This window comes from Rana temporaria, chromosome 11 (genome assembly GCF_905171775.1).
Source record: "Rana temporaria chromosome 11, aRanTem1.1, whole genome shotgun sequence".
NCBI lineage: Eukaryota > Metazoa > Chordata > Amphibia > Anura > Ranidae > Rana > Rana temporaria.
In genome coordinates this window covers 107964331-107981890 of record NC_053499.1, presented here as the reverse complement: position 1 = coordinate 107981890, position 17560 = coordinate 107964331, and the positions used below count along the sequence as shown (strand labels likewise).

Genomic DNA, 17560 nt, shown 5'->3' with positions numbered 1-17560 from the left:
GAACACCCCAAATTGTTCACTGTTCGGAGAACAGGCAATGTTCGAGTCTAACTGATGTTCGACTCGAGCAGATAGCCCATCCCTAGTAGAAATCTGTATTCTGTATTCAGAGAAAAGTGGTTAATGATTCATTCTCTAAATGGTTTAAAGGTGATCAGTGGTGTACCCCAAGGTTCAGTGTTGGGACCCTTACTTTTTATTTTATTTATTAATGATATAGGGTCTGGGATTAAAGGTACAATTTCAGTCTTTGCAGATGACACCAAGCTATGCAGTGGAATAACATCCTTACAGGATGTCTCCAACTTACAAGCCGACTTCAATGCAATTTTGACAACTATGTGTCAAACGAGGTGTAATGTTGATAAATGTAAAGTTATGCACTTATGCATGCATCATACATACTAGGGGGAGTATATCTGGGGGAATCAATGGTGAAGGATCTGGGTGTTATGGTAGATCATTAGCTAAATAATAACATAGAATGCCAAGCTCCAGTTTCCAAACCGAGCAAAGTCCTTTCTTGTATTAAGAGAGGTATTGACTCCAGAGAGAAGGATATAATTTTGCCCCTGTACAAATCATTAGTAAGACCTCATCTGGAATATACAGTTCCGTTTTTGGCACTAGTTCACAAAAAGGATATTGGGGAACTGGAGAAAGTGCAGAGAAGGGCAACCAAACTAATAAGAGCCATGGATCAGCTCAACTATGAGAAATGATTACAGGAACTGAATTCCTCTTGATAAGAGGAGATTAAGGGGGATATGATAAACATGTGTAAATACATAAATGGTCCATAAAGTGAACTCGGTGTTGAATTATTCACTTTAAAGCAGAGTTCCACCCTAAAGTGGAACTTCCGCTCATCTGATTCTCCCCCCCCCCTCCAGTGCCACAATTGGCACCTTTCGGGGGGAGGGAGTCTTCCAGGAGTCTGGGCCACAGCCTTTGATGTCACCGGGGGCTCCCTCCTCCTCCCCCAGCCCAATAGGAGAGAGGAGCAGGGCCTCTCGCATGCGCAGTAGGGTTCCCGGCGTGAAGCCAAAAGACTACACTGCCGGGTTCCCTTACCTGCAATGGAAACATCAGCTGCGGTGCCGACATCGATGGACTCCAGAACAGGTAAGTGTCCTATTATTAAAAGCTAGCAGCTGCAGTATGTGTAGCTTCTGGCTTTAACATTTTTGTTTTAGGCCAGAAGGTCATCACAGAAGACAAGGGGGCACTCTTTACATCTGGAGGAAAGGAGATTTAATCTCTAAATACGATAAGGCTTTATTACAGTAAGAACTGTGAAAATGTGGAATATACTCCCTCAAAAGCTGGTTCTGGCCAGCTCAGTTGATTTCTTCAAAAAGGCCTGGATTCTTTCCTAAATGTTTACCAATATTTATAGGAAAAGTTAATCCAAGGAATATCAGATTGCCTCTTGGGAGATCAGGAAGACATTTTTTCCCCTGCTGGAGCAAAATTGGATTATGCTTTGCTGATTTTTTTTCCCTTCCTCTGGATCCACTGTGGATATAGGATTGTGGATAAAGAATTGTATTTTTTTTTTCCCTTTTATCGGTTTAACTATATAGGCTTGTGCCTTTTTTTAACCAGACAAACTATGTAACGATATGCAACTATGTAGCTGTAGCCACTGGATTCAATTCAAGCATATGAGAGGCTGAGATTGGCATTTTCTAATGCCCTAATCAACCATCATTCAGGTAGCTCCCTTGAATTCTGAAGGTCTGCACATTAACCATGAAGGTGTGTGTGTTCGGGCAGGGGGGTCCTCATAGAAAAGTACCTCCCCTGGCACAATTGGTGACTCCACTGGAAAAATTTATTTACTTGACATCATACTTGCCTTCCAGGGGTGGAGTCACCTTTGGCGACTGCTACCCCTTGTTAGTTATCTAGACCATATAAAGACATATTTAATAAGCTCAAAAATTGCCTGGTGAGCCCTGTTCTTCTGTGAGTATATTTCAATGTTGATCACCCAGTAGAGGGATTTCTGATCTCCTTCCTAGATTGTGATCTTAGTTCCATGTTTAAGAAACACCGGGTGCCAACTCAAAATCCTATTGTTCATCTCTTGTAGTATTTTGGGCTAATGAAAAACAGGCCATCTAGGATTTTGCCATGATCATACAATGTTCATCCAGAATAATATCCTCAAGAAAACCTTACAATGGTTATTGTACATGATTGAACATAATACAATGGCTGAAAGATGGTAGGCTGAAGAGAAATTAAATAATACATCCTGTAAAATTTCACAGAAATGGAATGTTAGCTACATCCTCTGTTCAAGATGATGCTTCAAGAGAGGTTGAGAAGTCAATCATCTGCTGAGAGTTTTTTTTGCCAATGCAGAGAGAAAACCCTTTAGAAGTACAGAATGCACCATTTTCAGGAAGTGATCCAGTATGTCCTGGATCTTAGGGAGAAAAATGCTTAACATTTTTAAAAAAACAAAACTACCAAGAAAAAGTGGTATTTAGAGGGTTAAGAGAATCTATTAACACTGACAGGAGTGTTTTCAATTGCTAGTTCTTATGCCGCGTACACACGACCGTTTTTCGGGATGTAAAAAATGACATTTTTAATGGTCTAGAAAAAACGTTTTTTTCAACCCGATCGTTAAACCGGCCTTGCCTACACACGATCGTGAAAAAAAAATGCTCTAGCAAAGCGCGGTGACGTACAACACGTACGACGGCACTATAAATGGGAAGTTCCATTCGGATGGAACCACCCTTGGGGCTGCTTTTGCTGATTTTGTTTTAGTAAAAGACGATTCGCGCTTTTCAGTCTGTTACAGCGTGATGAATGTGCTTACTCCATTACGAACGCTAGTTTTACCAGACCGGCGCTCCCATCTAATAACTTGCTTCTGAGCATGCACGTTTTTTTCACGTCGTTAAAGCCCAAAAACAACCATTTTTTACAATGTTAAAAACGACAAAGTGAAAAAATAGAGCATGTTCTAAATTTTTAATGCCCATTTTTTACATCGTGAAAAATGCTCTGGAGCCAACACACGATCGTTTTTAATGACATAAAAAAAACTTCATCAAACTACTCATTTATGTAAAACCTTTTTCCCATAGGAAGAAAAAAGCAGTTTGGTAGTGCATCTAACACTGTCCTTTCCCTGCTGCTGTCCAAAGAAGTTTCAGTTGTTCCTCCATCTAGAGTGGAGGCATCTTTAGGCTCCATGCACACCTGCTCCTAGAAGTTGAAGCTCCAAAAACACTACTAGATTAAAATAGTGTGCATGGACACAGATTAACATTATTTGCTTCTAGATGCAGAAAATAAATGCTCAAAAGCAGCTGTTATGAGCATTTTTTAAGCTAGTGTGCCTGGAGCCTAAGACAGGAAGTGTGTTACTGGTCAGATCACCAGATGGGGGAAGGTTTTTTTTCATATAACTTTAAGTTAATCAACACCAAAGTCTGAGGGCAAAGTTATATATTTGGTGGACTGGGAAAGCTACAAGCCAAAAAACATGACTGAGTTTCAGGAAGAGATCTCCATCAGTTAGATAAACTTCCTCAACCAAGTTGGGGGACACCTTCCTGAGGAAGACCATAATGATAGGGTTCTGTTAAGCAGCAATCGCCCATCTGTATTTCTCTTATCCTGCTGTTAGCTTATCATATGTTTGTATTTTATACTCCTGTATGTGTCAGATACCTTGTCCTCCAGGCCACATACTGTAGTTTCCCTGGCCCCTACATCGCTAATGTGTGACATAGAGACCGAAGGGAGGAACCACAACAAGTGGGAGGATTTCTGGTATTCAACACACCTGGAACTGTTGAGTTCCAGTAGTGCCTGAACATATGTTTTAAGATGCTGGAAAGGTGTGTTCTGCATTCAGCAGGATATCTATTGGATATCTATTGGTTGTTCGCCTGCAATATTGGATATGACCACAAGATGTGGCTGGTGGTAAATTTACAGTTTTGCAGAAACTAGAAAACTGTTCACCTTTATTAAAACTTACCATCAGTCTTCAGTCCAAGGAAAGGAAGCAGATGCATCATGGGAGTTCAGACTCCATCTTGGAGACTGAAAGGAGGAACCAGCTATCAGAGCACTTCTTGGACTTAGGCCCCGTACACACGGTCGAACATGTCTGCTGAAACTGGTCCGCGGACCAGTTTCCGCGGACATGTCCGACCGTGTGTACGGCCTAGCGGACAGGTTTCCAGTGGACAAAAGTTTTTAGCAAGCTAAGAAACTTGTCCGCTGGAAACATGTCCGTCGGACATGTCCGATGGTTAGTACAAATAATCGGACATGTCCGCTGGTTATGACGTGTAACCAGCGTCCCGAAATCCCGCGCATGCGTCAAATTGATTCGACGCATGCGTGGAAGCATTGCACTTCCGTGTTTGAGAACGTCGGTGTCTTCTACGTCACCGCGTTCTCTGTCAGCGGTGACCAGCGGTGACCAAAAGCTCCCAGGAGACATGACCGATGAAAACGGTCCGCGGACCGTTTTCATCGGACATGTCTCCTTGTGTGTACGGGGCCTAAAACTTGCATCCGCTTGCATCCCCTAAACACAGAATCACTGGTGGAAATTACTTATCGCCATCAACAGCCAAGCTTGATCGTTGTATTTCTGTATATTTCATATATTGATTACATGTATCTGTATTTGTTTTTTCTTATTAGTTTCACCCATCCTATTTTGTTAATAAAGCTTTAGTCTGGCTTATTGCATAATAGGAGGGTTTAGTTGCATGTTGAGCTACACACTCGTCGGATATCTGATGAAACTGACTTTTATCAGTCTTGCCTTCACACCATTGGTCAAAAATCCGACCGTGTCCAACACGGTGATGTAAAACACTACGACATGCTGAGAAAATGAAGTTCAATGCTTCCGAGCATGCGTCAACTTAATTCTGAGCATGTGTGGATTTTTGACCGATGAACTTCCACACGATCGTTTTTTTCTATCGTATTTTTATCCATAGGAAAATTTTAAAACATGTTCTATATTTTTCACTGATGGAAAACAAACCGATGGGGCCCACACACGATCAGTTTGTCCGATAAAAACAGTCAATCGGTCTGTTTTCATCAGACAAACCAATCGTGTGTACAGGGCTTTAGAATTTATCTCCTTCTTTTGCAGGCTATTGTAGATACATTTTGTGCAGCTATCATAAGTGTCACTTTAAGTAAATTTTAGTTTATCCACTGTTCACCATTTTTATTTATGTATGAAGGATTCAGTATTATTTTTTACAGCATTTTTAAAAGGCCAACTATAAAACAAAATGATGCTGTTCAACAGTGATCATTTTCAGGGAGGGCTTCCTGTGCTTATTTAAAAAGAAAGCATGTAGAATAAACAGACAACAAAATCTGTTAAATTAACCACTTAAGACCCGGACCATATTGCTGGTCAAAGACCAGGCCACTTTTTGCGATTCGGCACTGCGTCGCTTTAACTGACAATTGCTTTCTTTTGGTGGTATTTGATCACCTCTGCAATTTTTAGTTAAACAAAAATAAACAAAAATAGAGCGACAATTTTGAAAAAAAAATATTATTTTTTACTTTTTGCTATAATAAATATCCCCAAAAATATATAAAAAAAACATTTTTTTTCTAAGTTTAAGCCAATACGTATTGTTCTACATATTTTTCGTAAAAAAAAAATCGCAATAAGCGTTTATTGATTGGTTTGCGCAAAAGTTATAGCGTTTACAAAATAGGGGATAGTTTTATGGCATTTTTATTAATATTTATTTTTTACTAGTAATGGCGGCATTCAGCGATTTTTAATGGTACTGCGACACTATGGTGGACACTTCGGACACTTCTGACACATTTTTGGGACCATTGGCATTTTTATAGCGATCAGTGCATTAAAAATGCATTGATTACTATAAAAATGCCACTGGCAGGGAAGGGGGCGAGAAAGGGGTTAAGTATGTTCCCTGGGTGTGTTCTAACTGAAGGGGGGGTGGACTGACATGGGGAAATGACAAATCGCTGTTCATACATTGTATGAACAGACGATAGGTCATTTCCCCCCCTGACAGGACCGGGAGCTGTGTGTTTACACACACAGCTCCCGGTTCTCACTCTGTAATGAGCGATCGGGGTGCCCGGTGGTGATCACGTGCGTCGGCATCAGGGGCGAGCGGGGGGTGCGAGTGCGTGCCTCCGGCGGGACACGTGCGCCCCACTTCGGACACTTCTGACACATTTTTGGGACCATTGGCATTTTTATAGCGATCAGTGCATTAAAAATGCATTGATTACTATAAAAATTCCACTGGCAGGGAAGGGGGCGAGGAAGGGGTTAAGTATGTTCCCTGGGTGTGTTCTAACTGAAGGGGGGGTGGACTGACATGGGGAAATGACAAATCGCTGTTCATACATTGTATGAACAGACGATAGGTCATTTCCCCCCCTGACAGGACCGGGAGCTGTGTGTTTACACACACAGCTCCCGGTTCTCACTCTGTAATGAGCGATCGGGGTGCCCGGTGGTGATCACGTGCGTCGGCGTCAGGGGCGAGCGGGGGATGCGAGTGCGTGCCTCCGGCGGGACACGTGCGCCCCTATTGACTGCTCGGCGAGATGACGTAGATCTACGTGATCTCGCCCAGCAGAGCCGACCTGCCGCCGTAAAACTGTGGCGGCTGGTCGGCAAGCGGTTAATATTTCCCACCTACTAAAGCCAGACTGCAGAAATATTGAGGTGCCTTGGAGCGGCTCTGCAGCATGCATTTGCAAATATGTGCTAATTAACCCCTATTTTAACACAAACTGTTAGGCAGGTTAATTTGGTTGGTAAGCAGACTAGTTGGTGAGTTGAGCAGGGAATTTTCTTTGGTTTTGTTTCGCATGCGTTGCCCTTCCATGTGCTTCTTGCTGTGAAGGTCAGTTATAGGTGGGGGCAGGGGCCATTTGTTTGTTACCGAGATAACTATATCTACCTGCCACATATTTGGGATACAAAATCAGTGTCATGATTACATCTGTGAAAAGTTTGAACACCTCAGCTATGTGACCTTTCGCACTCCTTCCAATGGCTCCTAACAGGACAGAATGAAAAGCTATATTTCACATGCTTGTGTCAATTAAAAGATTTATTCCATATGGGAATAACTCAGGCTAAGGACAGTTGTGTTAGGCCTCGTACACACGACCGAGTTTCTCTGCAAAAACCAGCAAGAAACTTGCTGGGAGATATATTTTTGCAGAGGAAACCGGTCGTGTGTACATTTTCGTCGGGGAAACTGTCGAGAAACTCAACGAGCCAAAAAGAGAGCAAGTTCTCTATTTCCTTGACGGGAATGGAGAAAATTGGCTTGTCGAGTTCCGACAGCCTAACAAAGAACTCGACGAGGAAAACGATGTGTTTCGAGTTCCTCGGTCGTGTGTACGAGGCTTTAGTGGTCAGTTCCTAAAAATAGACCTAACAAAAGTAATATACTGATTAAAGCTCAGAAGCTCTGCTTTGTACATGAAGCCAGCAGTGTTGAGTGCCAGCAATTCTCATTTATTTAGTGATTCTCTCTAATCCATTTTCTAGACTGTGTAATTAAGCGCTTTTTCACTTCGTTATCCCTCTTCGCCATTCGGAACTCAGATACAAATGGAGAGATTTATATATCCTGATATGTTTATTCCAGTGGGTGATTTAGAATACTATCCATGCATAACTGTTATGTTTGTTTTGAGGTACAACCTGTTTATTATGTACAAACACTCATAGTAGTAAAATAAGAATGTCATAGTTAGGATTCATGTGCTGGAACGTTCTTTCACCTGCATAAGTAGATGTTAACCCTCACCACCTAGTGTGGTCAGTTTTAGATAGGAAAGCAGGGGGACTGGCAGGATCACTAGGTTTTTCACACAAATAAATAAATACAAAGAGAACAGGATACTTTTTAACACAAGCATATGGTACAACATATACATATCAGGAATATGAAATTTTACAGATTAAAATGGAACTTTCTACCCTTTCACCCTTTTACTAAAATCACATCAGTATACAGCTCTGCATGCTAATATCAAATAATCTTACATGCACTTAAGGACTGGACTATTTTTCAAACGTTGTTTACAAGTTAAAATATTTTTTTTTTATTACCCCCAAACATTATATATATATTTTTGAACACCCTAGAGAATAAAATGGCGGTCCTTGCGATACTTTTTGTCACACCGTATTTGCGCAGCGGTCTTACAAGCGCACTTTTTTGGGAAAAAATACACTTTTTTTATTAAAAAAATAAGACAAGAGTAAAGTTAGCCCAAATTTTTTTTTTATATTGTAAAAGATGTTCTGCCGAGTAAATTGATACCCAATGTGTCACGCTTCAAAATTGCGCCCGCTCGTGGAATGGCAACAAACTTTTACCCTTAAAAATCCTCATAGGTGACATTTACAAAAATGTTACAGGTTGCATTTTTTGAGTTACAGAGGAGGTCTAGGGCTAGAATTATTGCTTTCACTCTAATGATCGCGGTAATACCTCACATGTGTGGTTTGAACACCGTTTTCATATGCGGATGCTACTCATTTATACGTTCGCTTCTGCATGCGAGCTCGGCGGGACGGAGGTACGTTTATTTAACCTTTTCTTTTTTTTTTTACACTGTTTTAAAAAAAAAAATGGTGTTACTTTTATTCCTATTACAAGGAATGTAAACTTCCCTTGTAATAGAAAAAAAAGCATGACAGGACCTCCTAAATATGAGATCTGGGGTCAAAAAGTCCTCAGGTCTCATATTTACACTAAAATGCAATAAAAGAAAAAAAAAATATCATTTGAAATCTTCTCCTCATTCAGCTCCATACCACAGAGGGTACAGGATCTGATCACCTTCGCCGGTGGCTCCAGTAAGCAGTGTAGGGCACCGGATCGCGGCAGGAGGGGGGCCCCTTTCCGATAAAAGTGATCTTGAGGTGAATCCACCTCAGAGACTACTTATATCTGAAAGCGGACCACCCACTGAAGAAGAGGCTACCGGGGTTATGGCAGCTAGCTGCTGCCAAAACAACTAATCTGTAGATCAGGGATAAGCAATTAGCGGACCTCCAGATGTTGCCAAACTACAAGTCCCATGAGGCATAGCGAGACTCTGACAGCATCAAGCATGACACCCAGAGGCAGAGGCATGATGGGACTTGTAGTTTGGCAACAGCTGGAGGTCCGCTAATTGCTTATCCCCGCTGTAGATTGTCAATACTGAATATTTCTAAAGGTGAATTTGTGGTAATTTTTATGATGATGTAAAGTCCTGTTAAGACATAGTTCACCTTTAAAAAAAACTGCCTACACAGGTAAGGGGCACCTGCCTAGATGAACAGTGGAGCACAGGCTTTGGATCACAAAGACTGGCTGGAAATGATAACAAAACATTTGGCAAATATTATACATGACATCCTGTGTATATAACCCTATTCAATATTTCTGAGTAGCACCCGATCATCATCTTAAGAATCCTGTTGCTTGGGCTGGATGAAAATCAGTGATTATCTAAATGGTTGCTGTCAGGCAAATAGACTGGGGAAGGGGGCAGGGAGCAGTTTCACACAGTGGTTATTGTTAGCGGCTATAGCTGCTGGCAATAATTGCATGAAAAATCTGGCAGGTTGGTTGTACGAGTAATCAACTTGAGTACAATAAGCCTGCCCATACATGGTTCGAATCTCAGCCAATCTCTGCTGAACCAGTCAAGATTCGAACCGTCTATAGTCGACATTAGTCATCAGCCACAAAGAGGAATATGGTTCTAATTTCTATAGCAATCTATCAGAAATCACCTTTAAGTTGTTTAGTGAATTTACATTGACAAAAGCAATAAAAGCCAATCATTTTAGAGTGAAGAATCAATTGGTTGGATGATGTCTCCTAATTTATATTGTTCACTTGAGAAAGGGTGGGGGACTAACACATGCAAATGTTGGTTCATTCTAGGAATGTGCCATAGGAATTGCTCCATCTGTACATGTGACTGTATTCTGTATTGAATTCCAGTCTCTTATGTTTTTGTGTTTGATCATTTACATCGTTTTCCTCTGGATTACATTCAGGTATATCAAGAAGAATAACATTTTATGGATTGGTTTACTAATAGCAAATGGTTTGGTTTGCAAGAATTTTCATTTTGCAAGAAAATTTGCATTTTTTTCCTTCCTTTTTTTGCAAAGTGAATTCTCATTGCATTTACTGGCCCAGGGGGAAAATTCTCCCTTTTTCCTATTGGTAATTTAACTCTAAAGAGTTGGTAAAAATGTATGAATCCATACACTTTACAAATATAAGTTTTAATTTAAAGATTAAATGCATATTACATAAAAACTCTGGGTTAGAAACTCTGTTAAGTGTTAATGCTGTCTGTGTTCTGCTGGCAAGTTTCAACTCTCTCCAATAACAGTTGTCACTAGAACTAAAAGTGTGGGAAAACCTATGGTTGTTAGCAGACAGCAGAACAGTAGAAGTCTCCAAATGGGGAAAATTGCTGTGGTGACAACTGTCTAAAAGAAAATTTCCTTCACTTTAGAGAGATTTTTTTCTCACTTCCTGTTGTGTTTACAGGAAAGGAGATAAAGTTAAATTTACCGAATGGGATGCAGACAGCAACAAAAGCTGACATGGGTTTTAACTCTTACCTATACTATCCACAACTACAAATAACAGGATTTTTTACTTACCGTAAAATCTTTTTCTTGAAGTTCATTAAAAAAACAGGTCAGAAGGATCTCTGAGACAACTTGGGCATAATGAGAATTCCTCCCACTCTCTTCATGCTACAGTTTTGTGCAAAAGCAGTAGTAGGAGTATTCATAAGACAAAGGATGGGACCTGTGTCCCTAATGAACTCCAAAAAAATGATTTTACAGTAGGTCAAAACATCTGTTTTGTTTACTATTTACTGAGGGTCAGAAGAAATTCTGAGAACAGGCCCTAAAACGAAAGGGTAATCTGGAGGCTAGCTGCAGCTCAAAAAGCCAAATGAAGGACCATACATCCAAAACTAGTATCAGGTGGTTAAAACCTTATAAATCTGAGGAAGAGAGACCTTATGCTAAAAAGCCCATCAAGCACTTACCAACCTAGTGAAGTGTACCTTGCTAAAAAATTGTGAAACCTTGTCTTCAAGCCTATAGGCTTGAATGGTGAGCTACCTAATCCATCTAGAAATAATGGCACAAGAGGCAGTCTGTTACTTGCTGGGACCCTAAGGGCTCTTTCACACAGGCCAGTTTTTTAGGCGGACCTGAACGGGCACTCCGTGCTCCTCTATGGAGCCGCGGATGTCAGCGGTGACATGCCCGCTGACATCCGACCCGCTCCGATCTGCCAAAGTGTGACGGAGGAAAAACCTACTTTTCCATCCGTTTGGCAGATCGGATCTGGTGAACACAGACAGATGGTCCGTGTTCATCCGATCCCCCCATAGGGGAGAGCGGAGAAAAGACAGGGTGGTCCCTGCACAGTGTGCGGGGACCGCCCTGTCATACGCCGGCTCAGCCAGGATCAACGGAGCAATCCCCGCTGAGCAAGCGGAGGTTCACGGGGCGGATCATTACTGATCCGCCCCATGTGAAAGGGGCCTAGGAATGATATTGATTGAGTCACTCAGCTTGAAGAAAATGTGGCTGATAGAAAAACAGCTTGTATCACATCCAAACAATGGAAGGAAAATTCCAAGGAGCAGGATGGAGAGATTGAAGTATAATGTCCTGGTTAAGAAGAATGAAGGAAAACACTATAGGAAGAAAAGCAGCCATCTTCCTCAAAACAACTTTATCTTTATGTAAAACAAAAAATGGGTCTCTACAATAGACTTATAAACTCACTTAGCAGGGTTTTTTTTAGATAAAAAAAAAGGCAACCTTGTGGGTAAGTGTTGACATAGAAAAAGTTCTAATAGTCTTAAAAGTTTTTGCTGATAGAGCCATGTTAAGATCCCACAGAGTACAGGTAAAACATTATGAGCAATACACTGTTCAAAGGCTGCCTCAAAGAAAGCCACCATTAAGCGCAGAACTCTTATGCAAAAGCAGAGAGATTGATGTTTCCTGGGCTGCAGAGTTCAAAATTGAGAAAGACAGTCATGAGTTTGTCATGCAGAAAAGAAAATCTTGAGCCATATTTAGAAAGAGTCATAGATACTCTAAGCTATGAGATGGTTCCAGCACTGATTTCTGCAGATTCAGGATCCAACCAAACTTTTTTAGTGGCTGAACAGTTTTTGGACAGATTTTCAATGACAGGAATGCCCTATCAGTGCAACAGAGCAAGCACAGGGGCTAACACCATAGTAAAAATTCAAGATGCAGTGGACAAACCAAAGGGAAGGGCAAGACACTGGTAGCGTTGTGTGTCCACAGATGAGGACATGACTGTAGGCATCGTTGACGACCACAGAGGCCATAAATGGATGGAAGGAAGCAATGACTAGCCTTATGAAGTCTATGCAGAATTGATGGACTTTTATGAAGACATTCAGTGCCTTTGGAACCAGAATAGGGAATATACCCCCTTTGACTATGAACAAACAGGTTGGCATAGAAACCTTAAAACCTTTCCATTTCTAGAAAAATGTCAATGATTCCTTGACGGAGCAGTTGTACCAGAGCAGCATTGATGTCAGTTAGTCTTTGCAGAGAGATTGGCAAGTCCAACATTATGAAGTTTGGCAGAGATTACAATTCTTGTAGCTCCTGGACACCAGCTTCTTCACCCATGCATTGAGGATGCTTTCATTTCAGGTGGTCGCAAAGGCTAATAGATGTTCCTCCACTTCTTAGACTTGGGGGTATCCCCTCATTGCGAGAAGCATTTGCTTGAAAATTTGGAAGGTCTGGGAGTCCAAGGTTTGTGATGCATATGTATGGACAGAAGACTCATTCTGAATATGAGACATACAATATCCAAAAACCCATTAACAGAGTAGTGTAGGGAAATAGGCATGAGTTCTAAATTTTTCAAAACTGAAGGATCAGTTAGAATCGATCCAGGTGCATTAGTCATATTCTTGGTTCTTACCCCAGGGTCTGTGAGGACTTGTTAAGGTTTTGCTGGCTTTTGTTCACCGGGTCCTCATACACGGCGATGTTCACAATGGTCAGTGTTTTATTTAGCGTAATGGTGCATGTCCAACAGATGCAACACATAATAGCCCAGTGAGCATATGCCCAATAGCTGTGAGTCAGAGCAGGCTGAATAATTGCAACATAGGCCTAAGGCTGGCCACACACGGTGCAAATTATTTTGGAGAAGTTACAGGAAAAAAATTTGCCTGATTTCCCCATCAACACAGACAGTGTTGACAGGGGAATCAGCAATTGTAGGGGAAGGGACCCTGCTGGTAGAAGACAGTGATTATAGCTAGCGGCTATAGCAGCTGATCGATTAATCAACTTGGTACATTCAGCCTGCCTATTAACGGTTCGCATCTTAGCTGGTTACTGCTGTATGACCGGCTTTAGGGGTGCAGTGAAAAAATCTACTGCTCATGTACCAGACAACCACAAGTTAGAACCATCTGGGCGTGGGCAACACCTTGAAAGCTATGCAATAAAACTATCAGAGGGCAATGCGACACACTGAAGAGTAAGAGTCACAACCATGTTGCACAGACCATCTTCAATACATTGAAAAGTGTTACCCAACAAGGGGAAGATGCAGGTGAATAACACATTCCAGGCTCTAAAAAGTGGAACAAGACCCAATAACTTACTGTAGGTACTGGAGAAAGCCAATACAGAATCCAGGGATACATGTTACATTGCAGAAGTATTCGGGACAGGATAACACCAGCAGGTTTATCACAGCCCTGGACCTGTAAAGCTCCCTGTGACTAAATTACACTAGGACACTAGGTGCCTGGAGAGCACCATAAGCAGAGCCTAGTGCCCAAAGGTTATATTACAAGAAGACCCTCTATCTTCAGCATGGTGGGGTTCAGGTACGGCCAAAGGCAGCGCCAAGGATAAGCCAATTAAAGAAAAAATATCTTGATAAAATAGAAGAAATGTCAAATTAGCCTCCCCCCCGAGAAGAAAATATATGCATTATTTTAGGATACTAGGGAGAAACTGAAGAATAATGAGGGGGGGGGGTTATACCTGCCTGAATAACATTTTTTTTTTTTTTGTCTATTTCTCCTGTAGACAGCAGTATAACCAGTTGTCTCAGAATTCCTTCTAACACTGTATACCCTGAGCAATAAAGAAAAGGTTTTGGCTTTAGATACACTTTAAGGCTCTATTCACACATATGCTGGTGGCACAATGTGCTTGTGATTTTGCATGTCACATTTAGAGCAGCTCATTCCGAAGTGTACATTAGCAAGGTTCGTGTTTGCTGGGGTGCCATAAAATGCAAAAAAGGGATGCATATTTTTTGTGCATGGCTGAAGTGCTCATGATTTTGCACATCTTCCAGCAATGCACAAATGTGAACCTAGCCTAAGTTGATGTGACATTTTCAACACCCAAGTAGAATGAGTGGAGTTTGACTGAAAGTGCTTAGGATAGGCCCTTTGTCATAAGTGTTCAGGAGAATGTTTAGGTGGAGTTTCACCTTAAAAAACAGAGCTACTCTACTCTTAGTAAATTACCAGTTGAAAGTAATAGCATTCGTTTTCTTCTAGAGCACCTGTGGAATCTCTAATGCAAATACAGACCTCAGCCAGGAAGCCACTACTTTCACATACACTCTTCTGCTTCCAGCTTCCAACTAAAGAAATTACCTCAGGTTTCACAAGGGACTGTAAAAGATAACTATAGATATATGCAGTGTCCTGGAGCAGCCTAATATTGCATTGCACAGACTATATAGTAGTAAAATTTAAATCAGTACGGATATACTTCAAACTACTCATATATTTATACACAGAGCATAATACAACTATTTTTACTGCAAATTTTTACTGCAAATGAACCATGTTATAATGTTTGCAGTATAAGTTTTGGATGACAGCATAAATGTAATAACAAAATCTATGGATAATACTTGATATCTAGCTTGTCTAAGACATATCAAAACATTGTTGGGAAATTGATTAATAGTTTAATATATATTTATATATAAACTAACACTCACTTTTTACCCTGAAAATAGAGGGTAAACTGATCCTACATGTTATACGCAGGGGGCTGTGGAAAGTTTTTTTCCTGAAACTTCCTCTTAAGTTAGGGTGTGCGTTATATGCCTGTGCGTGTGATACGCCGATAAATACGGTGTATATATTTATATATTTTTTTATATATTTTTTTTCAGGGGGGGGGGGGGTTATGGAGTACCTGCATATTTTTATTTTGAACCATTTGCATGTTTTGTGTGCAATACATAACAAACATCTTGTTGCATTCTCCAAAATATAACATTATGATATTTAATAATAAAATAAGAAGCATACAGTCGGTATGCAAACCTAGAAAGACAAGTGCAGAAATCTCACTGCAGGAGTATCTGAGTGATAAACAAATCCTTTAAATTATTTATTTCAAATTAATCTGCAGTGATTTAAAATATCAGTTTTGGTTAGATTGATACAATACGTGTATCTGATTATTTTTTTACAAAAATCAACATTCTATTACATTCTGAAAATCCAAATTCTTTGACATTTTTTAAAATTATGATTCTATGTAGAAGTAATCATTAGCAAACTTTGGAACACAACTAACTGTATCTATCTATCTGAAGCTTTTTCAGGAAATTAACTTAAATGTAGTTGCTTTAGCTATAAAAAAAAAATCAATCCTTAAGCACATATTTAATAATTAGTTATTTTAAGTAATGTACTGAGATTGGTATCTTTGAAATTTACAGCACAGCACACATGTGATATCTACTATAAACTACAGTGCTACTTTAATGTGTCCTTAAGTATGAGACAACAGGTCACCTTCCAATGTGTGTAAATTAAGTGCAACTTAATTGATTAGACAGCTACATGAAATGAAACACTAAAGAGCCTTTATCCTTTGATTAAACACCCACTTCCGTGCAAGGTTACATTTCCTTCTCACTGACATCAACCTTGGCAGGACTAGTCAAATGCATTAACTTCACCAATAGGAAATTTGCCCTAAAAACCCAGAAAGTACAATCAAATTACTGACTTCTGTGTAAATGTTTTTTTATTGAACAGGCCTGTGAAAAACTGGAAGACATAAAAAAGAGACTTTTATTTCAAATATATTTGAAATAAAAGTCTCTCTTTTGTGCTATTCCAAACATTTATGACACATGCAGATAAAGTGTCCTGGCTGATGTCACCAGGGATTTGATAATGATCCTTGCCTCTATATCTGTATGTTGAAGTCATAACCCAACCATAAAGTCTCTGCTATGCCACCTGATCACCCTTCTCATACATTTCACATGGTGATGACACCTTCTGCTGAAAATGTCTCCAGCCTATAAGGCATTATCCCTCCCAGAGTTATTACAAGGGACCAGCTGCTCACTAAGCCACAGATGCAGAGCTCCCTTCTCTCAACCTTCTGTCCCCTCCCTTGTAAGGATCACCTTGCAGCTCTCCAACTAACAAATGGGCTGGGCTGATACTGAAAAACAATCTGTTACTCTTGCTGAGCCCACTTCTTCCAAAAAAAGCATCAGTGGAACATCCTGAGCCAGGCTAAGGATGGGGGCAACTGCAATGTGTGGGGTGGGGGGAATGTGTTGCAGGCACCTGTTCAGCCTCCAGCTGATACAACTGTTGAACATACAGAACAGTCAGTCTTAAATATTCTTTACTGCTATGTTAGAATATAGAAGCTTTTGCTCCTGTTTGCACTCCTATATCAATGCTTTTAATGGGCTTTGCTTAGAAATGCTCAGTTTTGGCTTGGGCAGCCAAAGTAATTTTTTGAAAATTTAACTTATATATTATATATTTTAAAACAGATTTACATAGTGATAGGACAACTTATTTTACCTTTCTCTGCTGTTTTTCCCATGCAGGGTCTAAGAGTAGGTCCCTATCCCAGTCATCTTCCTGTGCCATGTAAATTTCTTCACTGTACGAGTTGGTATACTGCAGATGCGAATCAATGGCAGTCATCTTTGCTTTCTCCCTTTAACTTGGTTCACTTCTATGTTACTCTGCAAGTTTTCTGGGTTTGCTCTTAATGGCTCCTGCAGCCCCTGGCCAGCAGGTAATAGCTTCTTAAACCTTAATTGCAGTGGTATGTAGTTGGGAGATCTAGCCAGGAATCCCCTCTTCAAGCTTCTTGCTTCCTCCTTCCAGCCTGCTGTCCCTGGTCAAAAATGATACACGTGACCTAGTCTCCATAAGTACTATCAGCTGGGCACCATGTGGTCAGTTAACCACCCATAAATGGTGAGTGGGTGGTCTAACAAAACTCCTCCTAGTCAGACTGTCCTATGAGTTCAGACTTCATAAGAGTTCGAACAAAAGTCTTTTTATAGCCTTCTAACACTTTTTTGTACCCTCTCACATTTGTAATCCTAATTTTTGAAAGTCTGTGTAGCCTAGTTCACTTCACAGCTGCAAGATCTTATGATCTTTCATAGCT

General features: G+C 40.6%; 1 protein-coding gene across 1 annotated transcript in view; it reads right to left on the bottom strand.

Annotated features, from left to right (window-relative positions):
- ACTN3 (actinin alpha 3) overlaps nucleotides 1-17309 on the bottom strand; it is a 121268-nt gene extending 103959 nt beyond the window's left edge. The window contains exon 1 of the mRNA XM_040328808.1: nucleotides 16960-17309. Within this exon, the coding sequence (XP_040184742.1) occupies nucleotides 16960-17085 (126 nt within the window). The 5' untranslated portion in view covers nucleotides 17086-17309. The remainder of the gene's footprint in view (nucleotides 1-16959) is intronic.
- Nucleotides 17310-17560: the final 251 nt, after the last annotated feature.